This window comes from Plasmodium brasilianum, chromosome 14 (assembly GCF_023973825.1).
Source record: "Plasmodium brasilianum strain Bolivian I chromosome 14, whole genome shotgun sequence".
NCBI classification, from domain to species: Eukaryota; Apicomplexa; class Aconoidasida; order Haemosporida; family Plasmodiidae; genus Plasmodium; species Plasmodium brasilianum.
In genome coordinates, this window is record NC_090127.1 from 492894 (window position 1) to 519755 (window position 26862).

The window sequence follows — 26862 nt, forward strand, 5'->3', positions numbered from 1 at the left end:
TGGTAATTAAACAAATATAAACATATGTGTACATATGTATATATATATGTACACCCATTAGATTACTTCGAATACTTATTAGCGTTTGAGTAAACTCCCCTTATACATGAAACATATTCCATTAAAAAGACAACCATACGAAATAATAGCGCTATTATTATCCCTTACTTATAAATATGTATATGTATATATAAATTATTATACAGTAATGCAAGAAATTCATTACCACACTTATTTATTGGGAGAAAATAATACAGTACATATGGCTGTATTATGTATATACAATGTGTACACTACTACTGATATTTTTAAAAAACAACTAAAAATAAAAAAAATATATTCTTAGCAACCTTTGCGCACTTTTTTTTATCTTATGGTTTTCTCTTATTCTTTTTATAAGTTTTTTTATGGTTTTTTCTTTTTTTTTTTTTTTTTTTTTTTTTTCTGTTTATATTTCAGCACGTACAAATTATAAAACTAAATAATATTCTTTACTTTTATGAATTATAAATAACATATAGACAAATACAAAGATTTAAAAAACATTAAAAAAAAAAAAAAAAAAATTTAAAGCTTTTAAATTCACTATTATTTATACTTAAAGATATTGTATTTGTAATGCGTAATTATGTAAAAACAAAAATACAAAAAAGAAAAATATTACGACCTAATAATATATTATCATAATAATTATAGGTGTAATTATAATAAAAACTTTTGTCATTAGGATAATACAATAACTGGGGTAATGTAATCATAAAATGCGTTAATGTGACAAATGGTAACATAATAAATGTGCATACACATGTATATATATATATATATATGGCATATAAGTATACACTTATACATTCATACATTTGCCTATTCCCACATATATTTACATGTGTATACACTCATATATTCACATTATATCTATATATATAATATATAATACGCGTAATTTATTTGACATGTTAACTCGTAAAAAAACTAGTGATAAAATAGCACAACTAAAAAAAAAAAAAAAGAAAAAAAAGGAAAAGAAAAGATAACAAAAATACAAAATAAAAAATTTGTGTTAAAATTATAAAAAAAAAAAAAAAAAAAAAAAACTATTTCTTAATTATAAAACGAAAATTACAACTAGTATTTAGTGAATTTATTAAAATTGATACATAGGATATACAAAAATAAACGTGATAATGTATCATTGTGTATTAATAAATAAGAACATAAAACATCAAAATATTAATAAGTTTTACATTATTACTGTTATTAACAACATAGATTTTAACAATTAAAACTGCGCGATGCGTATACATATATATATGATATATATATGTATATACATGTATGCATTTACATTTAAGCAAATATATAAATACAAACATACAAGACATGTGTACGTAACACTCATATTTGTTCCCTCGTATAAGAAAAAAAAATGTAAAACCAAAATTACGGTATGTACATATTATGGTGTTAAAAAAGCTGTTCAAAAAAGGCTAATATTTTCGACCTTATCACCTTGAATAAATGAGTTTTCTAATCCTAATTAACAATTTACTTGTGTACTTATTGCAGCTTTTTGTTTTCCTACGTGCATCGGTGATTTTTTTTTAGTCTATCTCTTTCTGTATTCCTTTTTTTCAGTACTAATTATTATTACTATTATAACCAGTATTTTATCTATTAGGGTTACATGATGGCAATACTCAGACATACATACAAATATTTGCACATATTTAGTAAAATTATATAATTCGTAACTCTTACTCATATGGGTTGTAACTGTTCAGATGCTTCGACAGCTTTTCCATTATAGCCATTTCATTAAAATTTTGACTTTTCTTATTATCTTTTCCACTATTATTATAATTATATTCATTATTAACATTATTCCTTATGTTATTCTTTTCAATTTTTAAATTATTATGACTTGATATATCACCATTGTGATTGGTACATTTCAGAACATCATTGTAAGAATTTTCCTTATATTTCAACATCTCTTGGCAGGTACTAATTTTTGAGTTATTCTTGTTATAATATTTACATAATAAAGCATTTTCATTAAAACATTTGACATTATTACTTAACATTATCTCTTGCATAGTACTGTTACAATTTTTTTCTAAAATGTTTTCTTTTGTTAATTCTAATTTATTTGTTCCCCTAATTAATTCTAATAAGTATTTTCCCGAAGCGCTACTATCCTTTACATTCCTTTCAAAACTATTATTTACTTTACTGTAATTTGCTTTGCCACGATTTACTCTTTTACTGTTTACTTCTTCCTTCTCTTGTAAACTTTCTTCCTCATCCTCTTCATTTAAATTACAAATTTCTCCTTTTTCAATTAAATTCCTGTTTCCTTTTATTTTATTTGTTTTTTTTAAATCAATATTTACATTAGAACTAACATGAATATTATTTTGCAAATTTCTGTAGTCACACTTTTTTATTTCATCATTACATCCTTTCCGCATGTCTTTCTTAATGTTTGCTAAGAAATTATTTCTATACTCCGATTTATTAATTTTATTAACTAGTTTATTATCTTTTCTCACCTTCACGTAATGTAGGTCATAATTATTATTATTATTCTTATAAGTTGCACTTGATGGCATATTTGTTTTCTCACATCTGTCTGCTTTACCAGTTAAGGAGTAATTCAAATCGTTCATCTTATCACCGTTTCTGCTCTTAATACCCTTATGATTACTATTATAATTATTATTATTACTATTATAACTATTGTTATTGATATAATTTTTACTACTGTTATAATAATGTTCATTACTGTTATAGTTATTTATATTATTGTTCGCGTTTCCTTTCTTCCCATTACCTTCCATAGAGCTCACAAACGACTTCAACTTAACAGGCATATTATTATCAACACCATTCATTACATGACCGCTAAATGGATCACAAATAATGTTATCACCTCTATTCCCTTTGCCTCCTATCTCGGAACCTGTAAAATCCAGCCATTCCTCCGGGTAAATATTGTTCATATTACTCATATTTCGTGTTAAGTTATTTTTTACTAAATCATTTGAAAAAAAATTATTTCCTTTACTACTACTATTACTAACAGCACTGCTAGCATTACTGATACTCTTCCTTGTACTTTCAACGCCATCTTTCAAACAAAAAAGCCCATTATCTCTCTCCAATTTATTATTACTACCTTTATTTCTATTATCATTACTATTACTGTTATGATAGTTCTCTTTAACCAAATTTAACGGTATACTAGCTGCTGATGCCTCGATCTTCCTATTATACAGCACGGGATAGATCTCCTTGCCGTGTACATATTCACCCATTTTTGAATGCGAACAGTTTTTGTGGTAACAATCATTATACATCCGATTCTTTTTATTACTGTTATCGTTATTGTTATCGTTATCGTTATCGTTATCGTTATCGTTATCGTTATCGTTATCGTTATTGTTATTGTTATTGTTATTGTTATTGTCATGGTTGTTGTAGTTGTTGTTATTCTCCGTACTACTGCTACTCACAGCGCCATTTATTTTGATAGGGTAATTGTTTACGCTTTTACTATTTTGCACACTCTGCTTAAAATTATTTTTAATTAACGAGCCTTTATTATATATATTTAGACATTCTTCATTATATACTAAAGGAGTTGTGTAGTCCTCGATATTATATGTTGAATGAATTCCAAATTTTTCTTCATTCAATTTAAACATTTCTTCAACACTCCATCCATTGGCATGATTATCACCAAATGTTTTATTATTGCAAGCATCAAAAGTTTTCTTCTTTATAGGTTTGTAATAAACTGCAGAATCATCCAAAGAATGATAATAATATTTCATTGATCTTTTTTTATATCTATGTAAATCTTTTCTCCCATAATATAATTTGCTTTTATTACCATAAACTCGTAAGTGAAAATTTTTTCTCTTATCAATATATTGATCATCAAAACTTCTTAAACCAACCTCCTTCAATCTTAAAGCTGATAAATGTCCCATTCTTATTTTATTAAAATTGTAACCATATCCCCTTTGGTACATATCAAAATCTGCATTTTTTACCAATGTATTATGAATATTATTATATGTGTTATGTAACTTATTATAACCAATGCTATTATTGTTTCCATAGTATAATTTATTATTGCTACTTCCATTACTAGTAATACTCACTTTCATGTTTGAATTAATTGTCATTAGATTCATGTCTTTATCTACATTTTTTCCTACACTTGATATAGGCTTGTTATGGCTGTTATAAAATTTACAGTCATTGTTGTCTTTCAAGGTTTGATCCTGAAACGATGTGTTTCCACCAGAATTCATATTATTAATAGCATTTTTCATTTTCGTTGTGTCATTATTACTAGAACTAATCATGTTACTAATGTTATTAACGTTACTAACATTACTAATGTTGTTGTTGTTTCTACTTTCACTATCATAATTGTTCTCTTGATGTATAACATTTAAATTGCTCGAAGACAAATTATACACAAAACTATTTTTTACAAAATCACTCCTTTTTAATGAATTTGTGGGTGTTAACAAATTTTCTACATGTTCATATATTTTTTTATTTCCAATACTTCTTTTCTCTACACTGCTTGGCATATTTTCTTCTCGATTTCCAATTTCCTTCTGTATATAATTAATCTTTTTGTTAACGTTTTTTCCATTATTACTACTACTACTAGTACTATAGAATTGATGATTTGTCAAACTGTTTCCTTCCTCTTTAGCTACCTTTGTATGATTGCTATGAAAAGCGTAACTACTCTTGTTTAAATTACTGAGGGAACTGTTCCGTTTGTCTATCATCATCACATTGCTATTCCTATTGTTATTGTTATTATTGTTACTGTCATTATTGTTATTATTATTATTACTATTAGTGCAATAACCACTGCTACTATTACCATTTTGGTTACTATGTCCGTTAAAAATATTGTTAACAATCATATGGTACTCACTATTTGTACACTCGCTATTTAAAATATCATCACTGTAGTTTATATTACCAAAAATGTTGTTTTTTTCTTCATAAGCATATAAATCATTTGTCTTATTCTCGAGGTGGTCCATTTTTTTCTCATTAAAATTTATCACAATTTTAGGATTACTATTCAAATTGTTATAATTTATATTCGAAGTAAAATCCACTAGATTTACAACTGTACTCATATCTTTTAATACTTTTTCAGTATCATCATCAATTTCTACTAAATCATCATCACTTTTACATAATTCTCTTTTTAAAATTTCCTTGTTATTTAAATCAACATTTTGAAGTTTTTCAATAGTACTGTTATCAATACCAGTAATCTGATATTTATATGCTAGTATACTACTTGCTTCATAGGAATTTTCTTTTTTTAAAGCCTTTTCATTAACAGCTCTTTTTAGAATATCTATCCATTTTATTAAGTTTGGCATAAATGGATAAACAAAAGAAACATTTATACGTTCCTTTTTATTATGAAAAAAAATATCACTTTTTCCTTTCACATCCTTATATTCAAGAAGTTTATCTATTTCAAACCATCGAATGGCTCCAATTTCTTTTCTTGTTTTCGGTTGAAATTTCGTATCTTCCTTTACACCTGGAATAATAAAAAGTTTTACTGGTTGATCTTCAATATGTGTTTTAATAAACACTTGTTCATCTATATATGGGAAAATATCTATACCTATTTCTTCATAAATTTCTCTACATGCACATACTGAATCTTCTTCTAATTCATCGACTTTTCCTTTTGGAAAGGACCAGCTATCGGTACTCCACCCTTTAACTAATAAGCATTTTTTTAAATTATGATTTAACAGAATGGCTCCTCTTAATGGAATAGTTCTACAATATCTTCTCCAATTTAATGAAAATTTTTCATGAGCTGATCGAGGTACATACTTCTTCAATATTGGACAATCATCACATATTAAATAACCAAAAGTTTTTAAACTTAATTTTGGTAATTTATCTGGATATTTATCTTGCCACATATCATCATACCACCAATATGCTTCTTGAATTTGAAAATACAAATGTACATGATCTTTTAATAGAAATTCTGGAAGTAAAGCTATGAACCTTCCATAACAATCTAATAAAGCATCATCTAATAACTTCTTATCCTTGGCTAGTTGCTTTATTCTGTGTGCACTAAATATTTTCTTTCCCTTTGTACTGTTGTTAGAATACTTATTTTGCAAATTTTTATGCATTTTATTATTTATGTCTTTTACTAAATACATTTTGTCGACCAAATGGTAAAACATATATTGTACAACATATACAAAAAAACATTATTCTAATTTTATGTTAAAATATAATGGGACGCACAAACATATGCACATATACATATATATACTTTTATACATATATATATATATATTCGCTTATACATACATGCGCTTATGCAGATATGCCTATACATGTATGTACATATAAAGTGCTGATGGAGGGACCGATGAACGTAAAATTAAAATTCTTTAAATACATGTAATTTGTATTTTCAAAAAAAATAAAATAACACATTAAAAAAGATATAAAGAAGGCGTAAAAAAAAAAAAATATATATAAAAAAATAATAATAATAAAAAAGTTATTAACAAGTTCGCAAGAATGAAAGTATATTGATAAAAAAGTTATTAACAAATCATCTCAAAAAAAAAAAAAAGATAAAAACATTAGATAAATTTGCACATATTTGTAATTTACGAATATTATTATATATAATAAGAAAAGGAACACACAATTGTATACACACATGTACGTGTATATATATATATATATATATATATATATATATATATATATATATATATACAAATACACAAACGCATTCAGTATTTTACTAGATTTAATTATCTTATTCCTATATAAATAGGAGCAAATCTATTTAAAAAATAATATATTGTAAATAATTATATTTAAAAAAAAGAAAAAAAAATTGGAACAACATTAAGGATAATAATAAAAAAGGGAAAAAATGAGAAAGATAAAGAAAACTTGATAAAACAGACAAAAATGTATACATAGATCTGTTTATATAAAAAAGTAACATAAAGATAGAACTTTTTAAATATCTATACATATATATGTACATATATGTATGTATATATACATAAATACACATATTTATACATACGTATATTTATATATAAACATACAATATACATAAACGTCTGTTTTTATGTATATATACTTAAACAAATATATACAAATACATATGTAGCACATACATGTGTATATATAAAGAAGGTATATAAAAAAAAAACGTAAAGCGAACTGTTTCCTAAATTTTACATTAAATAGTAAAATATTGTATATATAACGAATGTACAAAATACTTTATTCTGTATATTTATTTATTTATTTTACTTATTATTATTGCTTTATTTTGAAATCTAAATGAATAAAACCATAACTGTTATTATTAAATGTTAAAACTGGAAATAATATAAGACAGATAAAAAAATAAATTAAATAAAGATGTGTTATTATAAAATTAATAATATACTATATTAAAATGTAGAAAACAAAAAAAATTAAATACACGCATAAATAAATATATAAATAAAAATACATATATATATATATATATGTATATATATAAATACACATTTAATTATAAATGTTCATTTAAGAATTCTTAATGGCATAAATTAAAAAACATGCTCTTTATATCTTCGTTTTTATTCCAAATTAACGTAATACAGTTTAGATTTTTCTTCCTTTTTTTTACATATTAAATTGCTTTTCTAAATTTCCTTATAAATAATTTTACAAAAACTCAAAAAAAAAACTGTTATAATTTTTATTTTCACTACGAATTCTAAAAATTAATTCTGATTTTTTATTTTGTGTGTCACATAAAAATTTAAGGGAATAAATATATACACACATTAATAATATTTTAACTAATACATTACTCAAATTGATATTTTCTTAAATGCTTTTTGCAAATCAGTAAGTAGGTTAAATAAAAAAAAAATCGTGTTAAAATATATAAATACAAATATTATATACATATATTGTGTACAAAAAAAAAAAATTTATTTATACATATACAACGTTTACATAAATACATAATATACAGAACTCATTATTCTTTAAATTTGTTAATAATGTGTATACATAAAAAATTTAAAATATAAATAAAAAAAAAAAAAAAAAAAAAAAAAAAAATAGATAAAAAGAGGAACATATCCTTTAGAACTATTTAATTCTGAGATAAGATTATTCTGCCTCAAATCTTAAAGCACATGTACGTTTGTTTTTCAAATAAAAAAAATAACGTAATAATTATTGAGAAATTATACTACACTGGTATGTACATATATACATATATTTTTCACTTATTGTACAACTTGAAAAAGATAAAACATTGTTTATAAAAATGATGTAATATCATTTTAAATTATTATTGTAATTTGTTACATTTATTTTTAAATGTAAGTATATAAATGTATTGGTGATATACAGCCCTTTATATCATATATATATATGTATATATATATAAATTTACATTTAAAAAAAAAAAAAAAATTAAAAAGCTATTAATTTTCTTGAATGCTCTTACTAAAATTAAACAACTTGATCAAATATATTAAGAAGCATTCTCAAAAATTTTTTTTTTATTTTTTTAAATATTATTCATATTTTTTTAATATTAATGAAGTTTATATATTTGTTTTCACAAAAACATTTTACACTATGATATGGATTTTTTAGAGCTTCAAAATAGTATTATCTCAAACATACATTAGTATGTGCACATTGTAAGGACCCTCCTTTACAAAAAAAAAATTAAAACTTGAATATAAAAAGTAAATAACAAAATTGCGAGCATTTACAAGTACAAATAAGAAATTAAAATACATATGTACAAAACATATACAAGTGTAGGAATGCCATAATGAAATTTGCTATGACACATTTTTTCTACTTTTTATTAATGCATGTGCAAAAAAAAAAACAAACCAAAAAAAAAGATACAGCTCATACTTTAACTAAAATTTTAACTAGTTATTGATCACAAATCGTATTTTGAAATGCATAAAAAAAAAAAATTTAATTATATATAGGTATAGAAGTAGTAGTACTAGCACAATTAATTTTTTTATTTTCATAATGCTCTATTTTTTTTTACCTTATTTTTATATGACTCTAAAATTTAGCAAAAAATAAGAAAAAATATAAAACACAATTGAAGTATATAATAATTTAATAAAATATTTTTTAAAACATATACAATTTAATGTATCATTTAACCCTTTTCATCTCACAAATAATATATTACGTCTTTATTATATATATCCATATATAATAGGTGTAAAAAAAAAAAAAAGAAAGATCCACGCAAAAAAATTTTATAAAAAATGATAAAGTAATATTTAAGTACAAAATTTTACAGAATAATGAAATGGCAAAAAAGAGCAGAGAACACTAAAAAATGGGGAGATTAAAATTTTGTACATAAAATAAGTATGCACATTTATTACTTTATATAGTAAGTGTTTTGAGTAATATACACCTGTAATTTATAAAAAACGTAATATATACTTGAAATAAGCATAAAACATATATGAAAACAATACATTCCTTTAGTGCATACTTTGAGTATGCATTCTTACGTATGTAGGTATATACCATTATACATATTTAAGTTCACAACTTAAGTATCAAATTTAAAGAAATAGTTAAGTTAATATAAAGAATAAATGAGGAAAAAACTAGAAAAAGTTAGCTTAATGCTTTTTACTCATGTGTATTTTCGAAGTATATAACTTTCATTTTAAATATAAAAAATATGAATACAAAAAAGTTTTACAATTCGAATGATAAACAAAATTGAAGTTATGAAAAAATATGATGCCACAGAGATGTAAATTATTACATAAAAAAAAAAAATATATATATTGTATGTATATATATACGTAGCATACGTCCACATTTGTACGCCCATGGTTTTTTATATACCAAAAAAAAAAAAAAAAGGAAAAATTGGTTCAAACGCGCATTAATAAATAGCTAAACCAAATAAGCATAATTTTTCAAACTTAGCTACCTAAGCCCAAATACAAAAGTTTTTCATCTGGTATTACCACTATTCCATCTGGTAATGTTGAATTTAAATTATTATTTAAATGCTCTACATATAGCTTCTTAACATAGTAGTCGATAATTTTTTCTACATTTGTTGGTGGTGGTTTACTTTTTAATTCTTCTTCTAAAATAGGAATTAGTTTCATTTTTAATAATAACATCAAATTATCAAAATGATGCCCAAAAGTGATTTTACAATAATAAGATGAGATATTAAGGGCAGAATAAATTAAACAAAAATATATGTAAGTTTTCCTTCTAAATGCACTATTTAATATTTCTGATAAATAAGACCATATTTCTCTAGTATCATTTAAAATTATAAAAAGTGATAAATGCAATTTTACATATGCTTCGATTCTTGAATAATTTGAACAGAGATGTTCATCATTCTCTTTAAGTATTATATTATGTAATTCTTCTTTTGAATTATTCTGTTTTTCTATGGAGTTCTCAAGAAATATGGGTATTGTAAAAATACATTTATAGGAAATTATTCCTTTATATATAAAATAAGCTTTTTTATAATTTGAAATAATTAAGGATAAAAAACCTGCTATTCCCCATATTGTTGCATTTGATTGATTTATTTTTTCATCATTTAACAATCCTAAAATACCATCTATTATTGAATATAAGCAATAATCAGATAAATACACATTATTTAATTTCAATATATCACTATATAAATTTCGTAACATAATAAAACATTTTAATATTTGTTCTGTTATGTTACTTATAATATTATTAATACTTAATACTGTTCTTCTTATAGTTTTTATTATTATCTGTATGTTTGAATCTTTCAGAGATTCTATATGTTTTTTATATGTCATCATATATATAACTGCAACTTCTCTTGCTAAAATGCATTTATCTGAATGATAATTTAAATTATCAAATTTCAAGGAACGAAATTCCTTCAAGCGATAAATTATTTCTGATACATCCTTCTCCTTTATTACTCCTTCATCTAATTTCTTTTTTAAATATTCCTCTATTTTTATGTTGTCCTCTTTCCACAAAAAATTGTCCATAGTGTTCAATTTATAAATAACACAAAAAGATAAAAATACTATTAACTCAATTTACAAATGTACTTCGCGTGTAGAAAACATATAAGTACATACATACGTTCGCATATATATATATATATATATATATATATATATATATATGTATATATACGTATACATTTACTTATTTAATCCATCATTTTGCGTCTTAATTTTCTTTATATTTTTGTTACTACGTATGGACGCTAATAAAGTTTGTATTTCAAAATAACTAACAGTAAGAGACACATGTGAAAAAATTGGTAATTCATATATATATGCACCAACCTCCCGCCGGGCGTAAAATATTAAAGTGTGCTTCAAGGGGATTGGTAAATAAGCCCTCAGATATCAAGAAATTATAATTATATACGTGTATGTATGTATGTATGTATGTATGCATGTATGTATATATATATGTATGCAACTTTCATAACTCGAGAGATATAAATATTTTATTTTCATATGAACACTGTTCCTTAAAATATTTCACAAAAACAACACAAAATTAATGTATATAAAAAATAATATTAATGGCATCAATAACTTACGTAAATTCAATTTATTCTTATTAATTTGTAATTTTGCACTATTTACATATACAGGACTTACATGCTTACAATAGTTTGGTAAAATACATACATAAGGAAACAAAAAAAGAAAATAACATAATTATTTAGCACTACAACAAAATTAACTTTATCACATAAAAAAATATCTCAACTTGTATAAAAACAAAATATCCAAAAAATTTGGTTATTTTCTTTTTAAAAAAAATAAATTATTATATACTGTTTCTTCCTTCCAACACTTTTTCATTTGTTATCTTTTTTTAGGTAATAAATAAGGAACAACATAAAATAATGCTGCAATTTTTCATATAATACTACAAATTTATGTACCGAATTGATAAAACCAAAAAGAAAAAAAATTTACAAGTTTGGTAGTTACGTATATAAATATCTGTACTGTAAAAATATATATATATATACATGTATTCACATATAAGTATATATGATATAATTATGTATGCATATAAACAATATCAATTTTACGATTAATAAGGCGTAAGTAAAATACACTTCTTCCACTATATGTTGCCATACTAAGCTACATATGTGTTATGTTCAAGTTGAATTACATACACAAAAAGCTACACAATTATATATGGGTACTTGTTTCATTATAATACTATACATATGTATGCTGTCATAAAATATATACAAAAGAAAAAACAACAAAGGTATTTTTTTAAAATTATTAAATAAAAAGTAAAATTATTTCGCTTACATATTATTATTCCGTTGTATTAAAAAAAAAAAAAAAAAAATGCGTTTTTTCTTTTAAATTTACGTAGCATATTTATAAACATACTTTTAAAGTAGTCTCAAAATTTTCGGTCATATATTTACTTGCCTTAATTAAAAAATTTTCATTTTCCATGCAGTAAAAAAAATGGGGATTAAAGTGAAGTATATATAAGTTAATTATTATATTGCTAAAATGTATTTTACTTCTTTTTGTATATATATAGATATGTACCAAGAGAAAATTTTATATATATGGGATAAAAATATCAAAAGATTATTTAATAATTTTAGCATTGTTAATAACTGTATTTTTCCATCTTTCCTTTTTTGAAATATTCTATTTTTTTCGGGTACTGCTCCTAATAGGCTTGGCGTACTTTTTGCTCACCCAGCTTGAAATATGCAATAAAAATATAGTAACTAACGTAAAAAGAAAAATGTTGTGTGTTAATAATATATACCGTAAATAACATACATAAGTAATATATAACTTGCACCAGATTATAAAATATTTGAAGCAGGTATCGTAGCAATATATATTTTTATTAAATAAGCACAAGTAAAAGAAAAAAAAAATTACGAAAAAAGAATTGTTAGTTCTAATTTACATTATTTAAAGGAAAAATATAGAGCAAAAAATAGTAGAGGAAAAAGCAAAAAATAACAAGTGATAAAAAAAAAAATTGAAAGAATTAAATTACATTTAAATATTTCACTAAGCATCCTCTGTACCAAATATTAACAGAAGAAACAGAAAATAAAAGGTAAAATAAAATAATACATATTATAATGAAAAAACGCATTTATTGTTATTTATGATGCATATATATATGCGTATGTACATATTTTATATATCTTTACATATGTTATGCATTTATCACATACATTTGTGAACTGTGAAAAACGTGAATTTTCTATTGTATATATTTTATGTATTTAAATAAGTAACACATTTGAGAAGAAATGTAAAGAGAAAAAGGGCCAATGACTGTTGAAAAAAAAAAATTTACGTACATATATATAAACAAATATATAAAATTATTGCACTAGTGTTATTTATTATTTATAATTAGTCCCAAAAAAATAAATAACAAAAAAAAAAGAAAAAAGAGGAAACAAGTACTATATGTTGTTTGCTTGCTTATACCCCCTAACAGACTTTTAAGAAGAAATAATTTTACATTTATTTTAAATTTTTCTGCAAATACGCAATTATTTTTAAAAGATATATATAATTCATATGTATGCATTTACGTCTGATAAATGATGGCGGATGAGGATGCATTTTTATCTTCTTTCTTATTCTATTGTTTTTCTAATTAAAGTTTATGCGTTTTACCAAATAATTTTGTAGATTTTAAAAAAACAAAAAACATATAATGTCATCAATTAAGACAACAGTAAAAACGGAAGCTTGCTCCTTTAGCGAATATAGGATATATCCGGGCAGAGGACAGAAATTTATTGCAAGGGATGGAAAAGTATACTTTTATTTGTCCTCAAAGTTCGCTTCCCTGGCATTGCAGAAAAAGAAAGCGGCAAAATTAAGATGGACACAGGTAATTGAGAACAAGTAAAAGAATGAAAAGTGTAATTGAAGGTGCACTGACCTTTACGCATACATAGTTTTATACATTTTTATATGCACACACGTTTGTATATATATATATATAAATTTACATGTGTTTATATATGTGTGTATATATGTGTGTATACATGTTCTTATATAGCATATATTGCTCAAACGGGAATAAGCAAAGTGTCAAAACAATTATTTCCAATTATTTTTTTAAAACTATGTAGACGTGGAGAAGAAATAACAAAAAAACAAAAATAGAAACAACGCAAAGGAGAAGATATAAAAAAACAGTAAAAGTACAAAAGGCTGTTTGCGGATTAACTGTTGAGGATATTAGAAACAGAAAAGCGTACGTCCAGAGCATTGAAGCAAAAGTAAGAAACAAAAAAAAAAAAAAAAAAAAAAAATAAAATAAAATAAAATAAAATAAAATAAACAAAGTGACATAAAACTAAATAAGGAAAAACAAAACAAAAATTTCCTTCCAACGACTGTAAAATATTATGTTAACAGTAATTTTGCAAAGTAAAGAATGGAATAATATTACTTGCGGGCTTACATATACATCAATATATATACATACAGTAACTGTGCGTACATGCATAAGGGTTGACGTTCCTTTTAGTGAAGTTTAAGAGTCATGAATGTATTAACATTTAAGAATACTTGTTCATGTAGTAAAACTTCAAATAACAAAGAAGGTTTTTAATTTTGTATATATCTGATATCATTTTATAATAAGATAAAACGTTTTGTTTGCTTTTTATTGTAAATGATATTGTATGGATATATATAAATAACCCTTTCCTTTTTTCTTTTTCCGTTTAACAAAAGAGAAAAGCATTGAAATGAAGGGGAAAACCTATATTTTTTAGTGATATGATATGTACACATGTATATGTGCTTATATATATATATTGTGTGTATGTATGTATGTATGTGTTGCTTACATATATTCCCGCACTTTTTCATATTTGTGTGAATCCCAACCATATTATATTATGGCCATTTCGTATACTTTTTTTTTTTTTTTGTTATAGAACAAATCACGCTTTGCAGCAAAGGATAAGGATGATAAGAAAAAAGGAAAAGACGATAAAAAGAAAAATATCGTACATCTTCAACAAAAAAAAGATTTTTCATCGAAGACTAAACAAATGAACATGGCTAAAACAAAAATGCATAAAATGATGAAGAAATAAGTTCATATATATTTATATGCATATATATATGTATATATATATGTATATACTTGTGTGAACTAGGATGTGTACATACAAGCTATATGAGTACATGTATAACATACATTCTTTTATAAAATATATTCCTAATAGAAAACACCTTTTTTTTCGCTTCTTCCTTTTTTTTTTTTTTTTATTTTATCTTTTTGAAACAAATTCTTACATTTGAATTGAAAGCACCTTTTAAAATTATAACAGATATATAAAAAAAAAAAAAAAAAAAAGAAAGAAAAAGCTTGAAAACATATTGTTGTCATGGTTATTTCATCGCATAGCAAAATTATTTTAAGTAAACTGAAGGTTATGGTATGCTATATATATATTGCATTTCCTTTTAAAAGAAAAAAAAAAAAAAAAAAAAAAATATGTCTAGTCCAGTATTTAATGAAACGTTAAAAATACTAGAAGCTCATATTTGATATTATCAGCATTATATTATACTATAAAACGTTTAAATAAGGACCATTATATTTATATAACTAGAGAAATTGCGAGAAAAAGACATAAAAGAATAGTTATGCATATTATATAATTTGTAAAATAAAAATGATTTACATTTGCTACTTGTATATTTTGTTTCAAATGTGCTTTTTTGTAATATGATATACCTTTTTTTTTTTTTAAATATCTAATTATTTTTACTTTTTTTTTTTATTTTTTTAATTCAGCATTTTAATAAAAAAAATTGTACATATGTATACAAATAAATATACATATGTAGAAAGAACCGAAAGAAAATGGCAATTTAGATCTTCCGCAAGAGGTATTTTTCCCTAGGTTATTAACTGAACTTTTGATGATATTACATTTTCTGGAATTTTTTATTTCTAATGAAACGTAAAGAACATAATATGATAAACAAATTTATATCTTGACACGAAATATATTACATGTTTAATTCATAAAAAAAAAAAAAAATATATATATATATAAAATATAAAAGGAATATGTACTTTTTTTTCCTATAGCATAATTGAATTTAGGCATGTTTCTCGTTATTAGTAAAGTATATAAGGCAATGTGGAATTCCATATCTTTCATTTTAGCCTATATATATATTGCATGTACTTAAGCTTTTAAATACACATAGATATGAAACATTTTATACATATATAATAAATCATAAATCTATACATATATATATTATGTCTTCTGTTTTCTATTTTTGTGTACGTATTTCTTTGTTCCATGGATGTTGAATAATTTTTCTAGGTTTATATGCCTAAATAATTCTCTTTTCTAATAAAAAAATTATAGTAGCGGAAAAAATATATTTTTTTTTTTCTATTAGACGAAAATTGCTTTTAAATTACTGCTATGAAGACATTTTGCTATTATAAATGTATATATATATATACATATGAGGTTTTTTTTTTTTTTTTTTTTTTTTTTTTAGGTAAAAATTTTACTATTCTTCTGAGTGAATATCTATAAATATAGAAAAAATACATGTCGAAATGTAGTAAAAAATATCATATGAAAAAATATCGAGCTAAAATAAAATTTTTTGCAAAAATTTATTTTTAATAATTATTTTTAAAAAATTTAATCTATTTCTGTGATTTTTTATGTTATTTTTGTAATTCAAAAGTTTTATAATTTAATTTTTTTTTTTTTTTTCATCATTTCATTAATAACAAAAATTTCATGTACATCTATTTAGTATTCTGTTATTCTTAATTATTTCAACTTAATATATATTTTTATTTTATTTAATTATTGTTTTATCATAACCTTAGATCTTGTATAAGCAGAATTATTTTACATATGATAATGTAAATTTTAACAATTTATTTTATGGTTTCTATATATAAAATCTTATATTTTCTTTATTTTCCTTATTTATTATAAAATATATTATTGATGTACTAAAGTACTATTGCGTGTATATTACATATATAGAAGTAGATAGATATATATAAATAAGTAACCGCAAAAGTATGTAGAAGTAAATAGCACGAATGCATAATATATATATGTATAATTCTTAATTTATTTTATATATATGTAATTAATTTTTATGCATATAGGCATCTGAAAGTTGCATTATAACGTCTGCTACTATTTCGTGATGGAATGTTATAAATGACTATAGTAATTTTTTTTTTTTTTTTTAAATTAATAGTCATTTTTGAATATGCGTAGTTTTATTATTAATTCTATTTTGTAGAATTTAAATATAAAAAAAAAATAAAAAAAAAACAGATATATCTAAAATGTACATAGAAAAAAAAAGAAAAGGGGGTAGAACTCTCATTTATTATTAAATTGCTCAAGTTAATTATTACTCATATAACACTTATACATACATATATTATGTGTACATATAAATACATGCAACTAATTTTTTATTTTTACCTTTAATGAAGGAAAATTACACTTTTTCTTATAAACACATTAAATAGATAGAAGTCTTTATAAAGCGTGTGCAGACTGTTGTTTTAACGAATGTAAATATACACGCTTAAGTGAATAAATATTAACATGTATACGTATTATATATATACACACATACATAAATACATATACTTGTGTAAATATAATACATACGAACACATACACATTTAATTTTCCTTGTATACACGAAGCTGTTTAATTTTTTTTTTAGTTCATGCTTTTTATTAAAGAGGTTTTTTAAAATTAATTTAATATTATTAATAAATTCTTAATATATGTAAAAAATTAAGGGTTAAGTACGTACAAAAAATTGTGAACGTTGTAGTTTCCATGCAAATATATATATATATTTATATACATATACATTTACAACCATATACATATATATATATATATATATATATATATATATATATACAGTTAATATATACACATTCATGCTTGTTTATGGACTTATACCTATATTACTATAAGAATTAAAAAAGTTGCATAAAGATATATTTTTTAAAAAAAATTTAATGAGCTATTTGTTGTGATAGAGTTGTATTTATTATGTATAACGTAAGTACTTTTCCAATTTTTTTTTTTTTTTTTTATAACAAAGTTACGTAAAATAATGTATATTTTTAGTATTTTTGAATAACTGAATATTTTACGCTCCTCCAAATGTTTAGCATTTGGTGAAATATTTAATGCTATATTGCCCCCATGTTTTTTTTTTTTTTTTTTTTTTATTTACAAAATAGATTAAATTTATGAAGTGTCCTGAGTTAACTCTATAAAATGAGTATATATTATTGCACATATATATATACATACACATTATTTTATAAAAACAATTATTTACTTACACATTTTTATGGGTAAATACGTTTTTAATACGTTGTTATAAAAGTTAGATCGACATTTTACGAATTTGTAAAAGTTTAGTCTTGGAAAAATTGTTTAAAAAAAGGAAAAAATAAATAACATAAATGTGTTTTTTATATAAAGACAAATTACCGAAATTAATTTTTTAGAAATTTTTTACTTTTTTATTAGTTTTTTATAAAATTTTATAAAATTGTGTGAGCTTAATGCATATAAAAAACGTATACATACATGTATATATGTAAATATATATATTTTTTATTTTTTTATTTTTGTAGTATATTAGTTGCTTCCTGTTAAACCTGTTTTATTGCATGTTATTCAGCTCTATTTTTGTAGATATGTATACATAAAAGTATACATACGGATATATGTATATATATATATATATATATATATTTATACACGTAGTAATGTATATAATTATATATGTAGTTTCATCGTAAAAGCATTAATTTAATTGTTCTGCTTTATGAAGTGCACTTATGTTTATTAAATTAAAATTATCTGTATATCTATGTACCTATCTACATACGTATATATATATATATATATTTATTATAATAACAATTTTTGCTTCATTTTTGATTGTGACATATAAACATTTATTTATATTACCAAATGTTACATCTCCAACGTGTTTTTTCTGAGAAAACATATTTAAAATAAATACGACTACATAACAGTTAATTTATACATATACATCATATACACTTTTATAGACAAATTAAACGGAGTATATAATTAATATATTATTTTTTTTATTAGACACCCTTTCCCTATTTTTGCTTTCAAATAAAAACTATCTTTAGTATTAAATGTTTAATTGTGTTTATTATTTGTATATTTGTATATTCGTATTTTACATATATATATATTTATTTTTATTTTTTTTTTGTTGTTGTTCTTGTTTTTTCCCGAACTCCTTAATTTCAATATATAATGTGTTGTATTGTATATACATATATAAAAGTACACATGGTTATATATTCATGAGGACTACATATATTTATCCGTTTTATTACTTTCCATAGCGCCATACGCATATATATATATAAACCATACGAATGTGTGTGTATTCTTGAATTCATTAAAAAGATGTATAATCTTGTGTTCATTTGATTTTTAATTTTTTTTTTTTTATTTTATTATCCCTTGTTAAGAATTCGCTCAGTTTTCCAATGAAAAATCATGTTACACATTACAAATGTATACCGCTTATTATATTATAATTCTGTTTTCATTTATGCACCCCCTTTTATATATTTCCTTCTGTTGTTACACTTTTATATGTTCGTTATGATTTTTTATAATTCTCACCACTCGTTTTATGATATTATATGATATTCAAAAAAAAAAATATTCTTGCGTTTTTGTTTTTTTCTTTTTTTGTAAATGGTATCCTAATAACACTGCAATGTTGTAAAAATATATATAAATGCATACATAAGTGCATACATACATAAGTGCATACATACATAAGTGCATACATACATAAGTGCATACATACATAAGTGTATACGTACATAAGTGCATACATACATAAGTGCATACATACATAAGTGCATACATACATAAGTGCATACATACATAAGTGCATACATACATAAGTGCATTTTTATTTATATAAATACACATGTACTCTTCCCCAATTTCGTGCTACGAATAAATAACCATGGGTAATTGCATGTCTTTTATAAATTATTCCAAATTTAAATTTAAAAAGGATGCTACTATAAATTCATATTCCTATTCTAATAAGAACTATGAGGACTTAATGAACAGCCATACTTATATAATAGGAGATGAAAACAGGAGGATAGAGAAACGTAGTGATGATTACAGTGACATATGCAATAACGAACGTAATAACAAATATGGTGAAAAAGAAAAATGTAATGAAAAGAAGGATAATCGAGATGTAGTGAGTGATAGTAATTCCGAAAATACACATGATGAACATATAAAATACGAAGAGTATAATAGAGATGATGCATATGTATTAAAAGAAAAAAAAAATAAAAATGAAAGAGACAAGGTTAAGGATAAAATGAAAAAAAGAAATAAAAAGGAAAGGATGGAAACAAGATACACTGCGAGCATTAAATTAGTGGTAGACTCTTCTTGTGAAGAAGACAACGAGAACAGTTATAATGACAGCGGAAATAATAGCAGCAATAATAGCAGCAATAACAGCGGAAATAATAGCGGAAATAACAGCGGCATTAACAGCGGCAATAACAGCGAAAGTAATATTAGCAATAAGTATAGCAGAAAAAGCAGCAAGAATAACAGCAATTCAAATGACAATAATTTAGTAAATATGTACAAACAGGAGTCGAATGAACGTTATAATAAGAATGGAGATATATGTTCTAATAAGAGCTCCATATACCAAAGCCCAGTAAATGGAAATGTTCTATACAAAAAGATTAAACGCGAAAATTTGCTGAACATTAAATACAGTAATATGATATTAAATGATATAAGAGATGTAGATATAATAGTCGTATTTTTATTTAGTCTGTTTCTTTATTTTAATGCGAACAATATTGTTGATATGCTGGATCGAAATAAAAAAGATAGATATACTATGAGAAATTCTCTGAACATAAACCATGATATTATTAAATTTCCCACATTTCCAAAGGAAATTATTGATGGTTTTTTAAAAAATGACTTTACATTATTAAGAAAATATATCAAAAACAAATGTAATAAATTAAAAAAAAAGTATAAAAGTACATATTTAAAAAAGATAAATCAACAGAAAAAAGAAAAAAGTGAAAAAAAAAATTTTAAAAATGAATTAAAAAAAAAAAAAGAAAAATGCTCATTTTCAAATATTGTAGAATCTGTTGATAGAAATGAATGGATTCATAGAGATATCACAGAAATACCATGTGACCAAAATTTACCGGACATAAATATTACATTTATAGTTATGGGAGCATACTGTTTTTATCAAAAAAATATGAAACCATTTCAAGATAAAAATACTTTTTTCTATAAATCCCCATCTTATTCATGTGATGCAGAAATATCAGTTGCATGTAAAAAAGGGAGAAAATTAGATTTTCCGAATCAAGATGATTTCACTATAATACAAACAAACGAGTGGATTTTAATTATGGTTTTCGATGGTCATGGTCCGTCAGGTCATGATATTAGTAATTTTGTGCATGTAGTACTTCCATTATTATTCTCATATAATATTGATAGAATATTTGAAAATCCTGTTCGCACAATTAAGACATTGTTTTATATGATTAACTGTTACTTGGTTAATTATTCCTATTGTATAAATAATAATATTAATCCAATCAATATTAATTTTATTGATTATAATTTAAGTGGAACAACTTGTACAATCATACTGTACAACTTTTTAACGAAAAAGATTTATTCTGCACATACAGGTGATAGTAGAGCTGTTATGGGTAAACAAAATCTTCAGACAAACGCATTTAGAGCTTATAATATTACTGAAGATCATAAACCTTCCTTAAAATTAGAAAAAGATAGAATTATAGCTTTTGGTGGTGAGGTAAAAAAATTACAAGGGGATGTTTCTTACAGAGTTTTTGTTAAAAATGAAATGTATCCTGGTTTAGCTATGAGTAGAGCTATTGGTGACATCACATCATCTTTTATTGGTGTTACTTGTGAACCGACCATCAAAATTTTTGATAAATTAGATGAAGATAAATTTATTATTGTGGCTACTGATGGAATATGGGAATTTATCAGTAGCGAAGAATGCGTTCAAATGGTTTCCAAAAAGAGGAAGAAAAAAGTGCACGTAGCTATGGGTATGTTTCACAATGGAGGAGGGAAATAAATCTTTTTCATTTTTTTTTTTCTTTTTTACGACGTTGTATCATTTGTTAATTTTTTTTTTTTTCCCTATTTTGTCATATGTAACAATTTTGTATGTTTAAAATAGTTTTATTGATTGTAATTAAGAATGAATATAATTATATACTTTTTTGTGTGTGCACATGTAGAGCATATAATTTTTTTTTTTTTTTTTTTGGCCTTTTTAGAGGAAATAATTAAGGAATCCTGGAGAAGATGGGAAAGGATTGACACCGTTGATGATGTAATAAGAATTTACATATACCTATTTTGTGCATATATGTTTTTATATTATTAAAATGTTCACCTTGCAATGTTTTAAGGAGTTGCTTTTCGTACTCATTAATCTTAGTTCACACATTTTACCATTATTTTACTTTTTTGTTACATTTCTTTCTTTACACTTTGCAGATGACCTTGGTTATTTTGTACTTCTAAAAAGTTTCACAATATTTAAGCAGGAATATTTATGGAAGACTTTTTTTTATTTTCATAATCATAATTTTTTTTAAAACACTTTTTGAATTTTTCGTTGTTTTATTTTGTTTTAATATTTTTTCCGTGTAAATAAAATGAAAAATCTACATATTATTATAAATTAATAAATAATTAAAAATTAAAAAAAAAAAAAAAAAAATGTAGTAAAATAAAGTATAAAATGAAGTAAAAAATAAAGTAAAATAAAAAAAATAAAAATAAAATAAAAAAAAAAATGAAGTAAAATAAGTTGAAAAAACAAACTAACATTTTAACTTTTTAGACACATAATTAAAATTAAAACATTGAAATACTGCAAAAAAAAAAAAAAAAGAAATTATACATATATATATATATATATATCCATTTAAATATGAAAACATAACATGTGCGTATTCACATGTTAATATATATGTGGGCTCGTGTGCATACATGCGTCATGGTATCACACGTCCCCTATCCTCATTTTAAATATCGTCAAGCACGTTTCTATGCTTCCTGACTATGTGGTAATAGTGTAGTGCACTGTGCTCCTTTAAATAGTCTGTTACTTCTACCTCCGTTTTAGCAATAAGTAACTTCCAGTTGGAGAAGTTTTTATGCTTAACAGTACCACTCCAAATTAAACTACAGTTACAGCCTTGGTTCAAATTAATGTTTGAACTATCATTTTGAAAATTGTCAGCAGAATCAAATGTTTCTTTCATTTTATTTCTTTCTCTTTCTCCTTTTTCTTTTTCATCTTCATCATCTTCCTCCTCTTCACCCTCATCTTCATTCCATTTTATTCTTCTAAAAATTAATCTTTTATATCTCTCAATAGATATATGTTTTCCCTCGACAATTATAAAGTTGTATAAAACTGTCATAACACAAACACCAGTTAAGTGCAATTGCTGTGCATTTATATCAATTTTAAAAATATGTTTTTTATTAGACAAATTAGTGATATATATAACTAATACTTCGTTTTCCTCACTTGGATTAGATTTCCATTTGTTAATTTTTTTTTTACTTTTTTCTTCTGGTTTTAATTTCCTTTGTTGGTTTTGTTCATAATGTCTTAATTCTCTTTCCTTCATTTGTTGTCTTACTTCTAGTTCCATTTTCGATGGATGAGCAACTGCATTATCCCCCAAAACTCTCATTAAATTTGATAATTTCATCTTAGGTGGAGGTGGAGGAATCAACCCTATTCTAATTTTGTCTTGTTTTTCTCTTTCTTTTTCTTGTCTTTTTCTTTTTCTTAATTTTTTCCTTTCTACAGGTGTTAAAAACATATACGGAGTAGTTATCTGTTCCTTTTTGTCTTCATTTAAAGGTACTGGATGTTCTATGTAGTTTGTAATTTTTTTCATATTAATTCGGTACAAATCATCATTAATTATAACTTCATTATTTTTTAAAAGTAAAATATTGATACTACATTTGCTTAATAATTTATTTATTATCACATAGTTGTCACTGTTACAATACCCTGTAGTAGTGTCATTCTTTTTTATTATACCGCTACCAAGATTAGCAGCAAGGGAATTGTTCTTAGAACTGTCTTTTTCGTTTTCATATATGTATTTTTCTCCCTTTTCTTCCTTCTTGTCGTCTTCGTTTTCTACCTCCTTCTTATCTTCCTTTTCCTCTGCCTCTTTCCCATTATGCTCACTATTTACTGTATCATGCCAGCTATCTATTTGCTCATCAATATATTCCTTTAAATTTTCTCTATTTTCTATTTTTTTAAATAGGATCATATCCCATTTTTCTATAATGTTGTATTTTTCATCATCATTCCATTCTCTTTTATTCGGTAAATGTTTGTTGTTTATATCAATTAAATTTGGATTAATGTTTGTGTTTATATCATCATTTAAAAAATTCAAAGACAATTCTTGGAAAGTTTGCACTTTTTTTTTCTCTTCTATTATTTTTTTTAAATCAAAATTCATTAGAGTTTTACTATTAAAATTTCTAGAATGCGCTTGTCTTTTGATAAAGGAACCTGGTGTAATAAAATTAAGTGCATTTTTTTTTTTTTTTTTTTGAACATTTTTTATTCTCGAATCGAACCATTTTAGATCCTCATTTATATATTCTTCACCAATTTTATTTAATAATTCATTTTTTTTTTTTAAAAGATTATTTTCTTCTAATTTGTTTATATTCACTTTTAAAGTGGAATAAGTTATGGGCTTTATACTGATAACATTCCCCTCTTCATCTATTTCTCTTCCTTGTTCATCAAATTTTAATGGTTTTGGTACAAATTCTACTTTTCTTACATTCTGTTTTGCCTCATCCTTAAACCTACTTGCTCTTTTTGCTTTCTCTATAGCTAATTTAGCTGCTTCAGTTGCTTTCAGTATATTTAAATGAATCGTAGATGATAATACTGGGAAGTTTAATGCACTGTTTGGAAACTGTGATGGCAAGCTCGAGGCACTACTAATCAATTGAGAATTAGAATTTAAACTTAAATCTTCTAAAAGATTAATTGCCTTATTGCTTGATTCTTCCGTTTTATCATCGCTTTTTTTTTCTACGTCCCCCCACCTCGATTTTCTTTTCTTTTGAAGTTCTTCCATTTGAATGTGAAAAAGAGCAACAAATGAACAAATGATCAAACGAGCAAATGAGCAAAGGAACAGTGGAACAAAGGAACAAAGGAACAACTGAACAACGGAACAACGGAACAAATAGGTAGAGGAACGAACGAACCAATAAGAAGAATAAAAAAAAATCTACAATTTTAATATGCTCATAAAAAGAAACGTGATCGCTATATACATTTTTTATTCCATAGATGTTTCCTTTTTAATGTATTTTTCATGAGCAAAATGCAGTAAAAAAATTTTGTGTTATATCCCCATCTTGCGGCAAAACTAATACTCGTGTTGGATATGCATTATACATATTAAGCACTAAGGTATGAGCACATATATATAAATCATTTGTTTGAAAAATACACAAGTCATCTATAAAAAAAAAATAGTTTACTAAGTATTTTATTAAATAGCATTTTATATGCTCGTAATTACTAGGCGCTGTGATATGTGTAATTAGCTCATTTTACTTTAGTACTTATATATGAATTTTTTTTTTGTTTTCCCTTGTTATTCCACTAAATATATAGTGTACAGGACTACTACATTTTACCCTTTGGTAGCTACTATTACTTAATTTAACAAATTTTTGTAGATCTTTCTTCATTAAATAATATATGTAATATATATACATATATAAATGTATATTTTTTTTTTTCTTTAAATTGTCGGATTTAATTTATTTTTACTGATCCTTTGTAATAATGTTAAAAAAATATATATGAAAGTAATGTAAGTATATGAATAATCTTTCAAAAGAAAATTTTTAATATTTAATTATACCTTAACATTTTTAAAAATTAAAAAGTTATCACGTATTTAATAAATATTGCACAAAATTCGACAAAAAAAGTAAATGTACATGTAACACATATTTTGAGACATACAAATTTTGTACATATATATATTTAAAATTTAGGTAGAATTTTGAATTTATCATTATTTATAATTTAAATAAAGTTTTTAAAAAAGTGTTTACCGTAATTTTTCATAGTTTTTGTTATTACAGGGTGATCTTATTGCGCTGTTATTTTTTTTTTCTTTTTTGGCTTATTTTTGCCTTGCAATAGTTTTATTGCTATTGTGTCATATTTTGTTCTGCTTTATTTAATTTATAACATTTTGATATATCATACCAATTTTGTAATATCATACCGATTTTGTTATATTATACCAATTTTGTAATATCATACCGATTTTGTTGTACCAATTTTGTTATATCATACAGATTTTGTTACATTTTATAATACTTTGGTATATCATTTCAGTTTTGATTTATTTTATCACATTTTTTACCGGCTTTATTAGAGTTTTTTTTTTTTTTTTTTTTTTTTTTTTTGTGTAAACTCAATTTTTTTTATGTATAATCTTCTC

At 23.5% G+C, this 26862-nt stretch overlaps 5 protein-coding genes across 5 annotated transcripts; 2 read left to right on the forward strand and 3 right to left on the reverse strand.

Annotated features, from left to right (window-relative positions):
* Window positions 1–1754: 1754 nt before the first annotated feature.
* MKS88_005335 (mRNA-decapping enzyme 2) lies at window positions 1755–6248 on the reverse strand (the record flags this gene model as incomplete). Its single annotated transcript, XM_067218588.1, has 1 exon — window positions 1755–6248. The coding sequence occupies one exon, from the start codon at window positions 6246–6248 to the stop codon at window positions 1755–1757; it is 4494 nt and encodes a 1497-aa protein (XP_067070549.1).
* Window positions 6249–10058: 3810 nt separating this feature from the next.
* On the reverse strand, window positions 10059–11141 carry MKS88_005336 (uncharacterized protein; the record flags this gene model as incomplete). The annotated part of the gene is made up of 1 exon (XM_067218589.1): window positions 10059–11141. The coding sequence occupies one exon, from the start codon at window positions 11139–11141 to the stop codon at window positions 10059–10061; it is 1083 nt and encodes a 360-aa protein (XP_067070550.1).
* Window positions 11142–13848: 2707 nt separating this feature from the next.
* MKS88_005337 (60S ribosomal protein L24) lies at window positions 13849–15250 on the forward strand (the record flags this gene model as incomplete). The annotated part of the gene is made up of 3 exons (XM_067218591.1): window positions 13849–14028; window positions 14273–14422; window positions 15089–15250. The coding sequence occupies 3 exons, from the start codon at window positions 13849–13851 to the stop codon at window positions 15248–15250; spliced, it is 492 nt and encodes a 163-aa protein (XP_067070551.1).
* Window positions 15251–20231: 4981 nt separating this feature from the next.
* Window positions 20232–22852, forward strand: MKS88_005338 (protein phosphatase PPM6; the record flags this gene model as incomplete). The annotated part of the gene is made up of 3 exons (XM_067218592.1): window positions 20232–22368; window positions 22603–22658; window positions 22826–22852. The coding sequence occupies 3 exons, from the start codon at window positions 20232–20234 to the stop codon at window positions 22850–22852; spliced, it is 2220 nt and encodes a 739-aa protein (XP_067070552.1).
* Window positions 22853–23358: 506 nt separating this feature from the next.
* MKS88_005339 (U4/U6 small nuclear ribonucleoprotein PRP3) lies at window positions 23359–25470 on the reverse strand (the record flags this gene model as incomplete). Its single annotated transcript, XM_067218593.1, has 1 exon — window positions 23359–25470. One exon carries the CDS (start codon window positions 25468–25470, stop codon window positions 23359–23361), a length of 2112 nt encoding a protein of 703 aa, XP_067070553.1.
* Window positions 25471–26862: the final 1392 nt, after the last annotated feature.